General features: G+C 44.6%; 1 protein-coding gene across 1 annotated transcript in view; it reads left to right on the forward strand.

Annotated features, from left to right (window-relative positions):
- Positions 1–3,994, forward strand: part of LOC138864164 (serine/arginine-rich splicing factor 4-like) — a 14,007-nt gene extending 10,013 nt beyond the window's left edge. The window contains exon 3 of the mRNA XM_070130221.1: positions 3,932–3,994. Coding sequence (XP_069986322.1) covers positions 3,932–3,994 — 63 coding nt within the window. The remainder of the gene's footprint in view (positions 1–3,931) is intronic.
- Positions 3,995–4,955: the final 961 nt, after the last annotated feature.

Below are 4,955 nucleotides of genomic sequence, written 5' to 3' on the forward strand. Positions count from 1 at the left end.
TCTAATGATAACAATAATAACAATCATAATAATGATATTATCATCACCATTACTCTTATCGTCATCATTCATCATTATTATTATCATTATTATTATTATTATTATCATTATTATTATTATTATTATTATTATTATTATTATTATTATTATCATTATTATCATTATTATTATTATTATTATTATTATTATTATTATTATTATTATCATCATCATCATCATTATTACCATTATCATAAATATTATTGTTTTATCAAAAGCGACTTAGCGAATCGGAGGCCTTCAGAAACTGGGTTAGGTTGCCAGTTTTTCCTTTCTTGTCATTGGACGGGGTATAGTTAATTCATTTCCTTATTTTCTTTTGTCTTCTCCTTTGTTTCATTTCTTCAAATTTCGCCGTTTTTATGTCATTTCCCGTTTTCTTCTTATTTCTTATCTCTTTCCTTTTCACCCACTTTCTTCCTGTTATTGTTGTTGTCTTTCTCTCTCTCTATCTCTCTCTTTAACCTTTTCTTCTATCCTTTCTTTTTCCTATTCGCTCTTTCCCCCTTTTCATTATCTTTCCTTCTCCTTATTTATTATCTGATCCTCTCCCCCTCTCCCCATCTTCGCCTCGTTCTCTGCCGCTCCATCTTCATAGTTTCTTATTCTTATTTCCTCTATTCTTTTTCTTTCTTACGCCCACTTCCTCCTCCGTCCCAAGGTCCATCCTTTTCCCCTTCCTTCTTATTTTCCTCTTCCTTCCTCTCGTTATTTACATCGCATTCCACCGTCTCCCCCCCCCCATCGCACACTTCACTCCCCCTCTCCCCCCATCGCACATTTCACTTCCTCCCCCACCCCCATCGCACACTTCACTGCCCCCCCCCCCATCCCTCCATCAATTCGCTTCATATACTGCTCCCCCACTTCGATAACCTCCCTTCCTTCATCCCTTCGCTTCCCCCACTTCCTCATCACCGCTTCCTTTATCCCCCTACAGCTCTCCATACTCTCCTCACTTTTTCCTCCACCTCCACCACACTTCACCCCTCCACCGCTCCTCCACTGTATCCTAGACTCACTTCACTCACATCGCTTTCTCTATTTCTTTCTACCCCCACTTCCCCTACCGTTTCCCCCGCCCCCGCCGTTTCTTCACACACCCCTACACCTCAATACTTTTCCCTACACTCTCCAACCAAAAGGTTACACCCCCCCCTCCATACAACCGTTTCTCCCACACTGCTAATTCCCTTACAGTTTCCCCCACACTTCGTTTGTTCCACCGCTTCCCCACCATTCACCCCCACATCCTCCTTCCCCGCCACAGCTTCCCCCACACCTTCCTTCCACTCCCCACTTCCCTCCTTCCACCCCACAGCTCCTCCCACCATTCCCCCCCACCTTCCTTCCACCCCACAGCTCCTCCCACCATTCCCCCCGCCCCTCCTTCCCCCCACCTTCCTTCCACTTCCTCCCTCTCCCTCCCCCCCACTTCCCTCTCCCCCCCTTCCCTCTTTCCCCCTCTCCACCCTCCATTCTTCCCCGCACCCCGCCCCCCCACCGCGCGGCACTATCTTGTCATCAGAATGTTTCATGGGCGCCTCAGACTCACACCTAGCCTGCGATGTGGAGGCAGATAGCGGGGGTATCTGACACTGTATTTAAATGTAGTTATGGTGTTTGGGCCTTCGCCTTGACAGCCTGCTCGGAGGTGATGGATAGTGTGTGTGAGGGGCCGGACGGGCAGGCAGGCAGGCAAGCAAGGGAAGGAGGGATGAAGGAGGAAGGGAGGGAAGGAGGAATGAGGGAGGGAAGGAGGGAGGGAAGAAGGAGGGAGGGGATGAGGGAGGGTGGGAGGAAAGGAAGAAGGTGGGAGGGAAGGAAGGAAGAAGGAGGGAGGGAGAAAAGGAGGAAAGGGGAAGGGGGGAGGGAAGAAGGAGAAATGTAAGGAGGCAGGCAGGCAAGCAAGGGAAGGAGGGAAGAAGGAGGAAGGGAGGGAAGGAGGAAGGAGGGAGGGGAAGAGGGAAGAAGGAAGGGGGGGGATGAGGGAGGGTGGGAGGAAAGGAAGAAGATGGGAGGGAAGGAAGGACAGAAGGGGGGGAGGGGGAATGAGGGAAGAAGGAAAAATATAAGGAAGGAAGAAAGAAGGAGGGAGGGAAGAAGGAGGAAAGGCGGGAAGGAAGGAGGAAGGGAGAGAAGGAGGAAGGGCCAGAAGGGGAAATAGAAGGGGGATGGGATGGAGAGAGAGAGGTATGAAGGAGGGATAGAAGGAAGGAGGGGAGGGAGTGAGGGCTGAGAAGAAACGAAAGAGGAAAAGGAGGGAGTGAGGGAAGATGGGAGAGAAAAGGAAGAAAGGAAGGGAGGGATGGAGAGAGGAAGGACGAAAGGGAGAGAGAGAAGAGAAGCCTACTGTAGCATAAAGGTAGCTTAGATGGAATAGAAGAGAGAAAGTGGCGACCAAGAGGAAACAAAGTATAGATCCAGACACAGATAAAGATGGGAAAGAAGGAAGGAAGGAAGAAGAAAAAGGAAGATAAACAATTAGCCAAATAAAAAATACAGTGGAAAAGGAAGTAATATAGACGGAAACAGATTTCACCTAACGTAGAATAAGGGAGAAAGAAAAAGAAAATTTACTTCGTCTTGTAGAAGAGAGAAGGTTCACGGAAAAGAGAGGAAGGAAAGACGCCTTTAAATTAGAGAAAAAAGAAAGAAAGAAAGAAAAATATTGGGTTGGTTTTGTGAACATGTACAGCTGTTTAGCTTGAGGTTCAGTCATACTTGAGCACATTTAGAGGTCTGTTCAGTAGGGAAAATGCATGGATATGCTTGCACTAATATATACATATATATATGTATGTATATATATATATATATATATATATATATATATATATATATATATATATATATATATATATATATATATATATATATATATATATATATATATATATATATATATATATATATATATATATATATGCACACACACACACACACACACACACACACACACATATATACACAGATAGATGGATAGATTGACTGATAGATAGATAGGAAGACACGGGCAGATACGAAGACAAAGGGAAGAAGAGAAGAAAAGAGACAAAAGTAAGGGCAGAGAAAGACATAGACAAAGACAGGGACAGAAACAGATCCAAAGACAAAAACAAAGACGAAGAAAGACAGAGACAAAAGAGAGGGAGAGAGATACAGATAGAGACAAAAACAGAGAAAGAGATAGAGAAAAAGATAGAGATTAAGACAGAGAAAGAGACAGAGACAGAGACAAAGACAGAAAAAGATATAGAGACAGATATAGGGACAGAAACAGAGACAGAGACAGAGACAAAGACAGAAAAAGAGATAGAGACAGAGACAGGGACAGAAACAGAGACAGAGAAAGAGACAGGAATACAGGCTTGCATATTGAGAAAGGGTAATAGAGAACCAGTGTATTTCTGTTACTCTTACTACATGTAAAGGAAACACACCTTGCATTGCCTCTCGAAAACATGTATCATTGAAGCACTGTATTATCAAGGTAATTATTTGATATCAGGGAGTACTTCCGAAGAAACAAACAAAAAAAACTAGTATGAATTTACTCTATACGTATGTAGAAAAAAAATCACTTCTCTCTCTTTCGCTCTGTCTCTCTCTCTCTTATGATCTCTCTCTCTCTCTCTCTGTCTCTGTCTTTATCTCTCTCTCTCTGTCTCTGTCTCTCTTTGTCTGTCTCTGTCTCTCTCTCTCTCTCGCTCTAATTCTCTGTCTGTCTGTCTCTCTGTCAGTCTGTCTTTCTATCTGCCTGTCTCTGTCTCTTTTTTTTCTCTCTCTCTCTCTCTCAAAAAAAAAAAAAAATGCTCAGGCAGTGGCTACAGCTACGCCATCGTATCTTAAGATCAAGTTCTGACAGTAAGATTAAGAATATGCCGCACAGGACGTTTTAGAATTTGAGCTAACGTTCTATGCCTCAAAAGTGGGTCTCCTCAGCTTAACGTAGCCTCTCCCGTTCGACTTTAACGCAATCTATCTCAACTTAAGATAGATATCACAAAGATCACTTATTTCAATCTTTATCTATTTTTATTTGTTTATTTTTTGTTTATTCATCTATTTCTAACGGTTGTACTACTGCTGCGATATATGCCGTAAAGTTAGGAACGTTATATGAATTAATAAATTTTTATTTCTATTTTTTTGCGTGTATAACCTTGTTGAGGCTTTTGATCATCTCATTTTAACCTTTATCGGGAGAAAAAATAAGAAGGGAGGGGGAGAGGTCAGGGGAGAAGGTGGGGAGCGGGAGAAGAGAGGAGAAGGGAGAAGGGGAAGAGGAGAAGGGAGAAGGGGAAGAGGAGAAGGGAGAAGGGGAAGAGGAGAAGGGGGGGAGGGAGAAGGGAAAGAGGGAGGGGGATGAGAAAGCAAGAAGGAAGAGGAAGATGAGAGATGAAAGAGGAAGAGGCAGATGAGAGGAGAAAGGGGAAGAGAAAAATAAGAAGAGAAGGGAGAAGAGGAATATGAGAGGAGAAAGAGGAAGAGAAAGATAAGAAGAGAAAGAGGAAGAAGGAGATGAGAGAAGAAAAGTGCAGGAGAGATGAGAGCAGAGCAGGACAGGAACGAGAGAAGAGAAAGGGAGATTTTCTTCTCGGAGGCGTTGGAGAGGGGGAAGAGGGAGAGGGAAGGGGGGGGGGGAGATACCCACCCACCCCGCCGCACGCCATCCCGAGACGCCAACCAAATGCGTGTGCTGGCGACGAGTGGTGATATCTGGCCCGCCGAAGTGATGAATGTGATGACGAGCGATGTGGCGAAGTTATCATCGTCATCATGGTGATTTGCCCCGTGTGGATCTGGCCGTGAAGGAGGTAATTCGTGTCATCGAGGAGAGCCGCTTCGCACGCACGCCCGCCGCTGGAATTCCGGTGAAGATTGCAGGCGGGGCGGCGTGGCGGCGCGAAAGG

This window comes from Penaeus vannamei, chromosome 15 (assembly GCF_042767895.1).
Source record: "Penaeus vannamei isolate JL-2024 chromosome 15, ASM4276789v1, whole genome shotgun sequence".
Taxonomy (NCBI): Eukaryota; Metazoa; Arthropoda; class Malacostraca; order Decapoda; family Penaeidae; genus Penaeus; species Penaeus vannamei.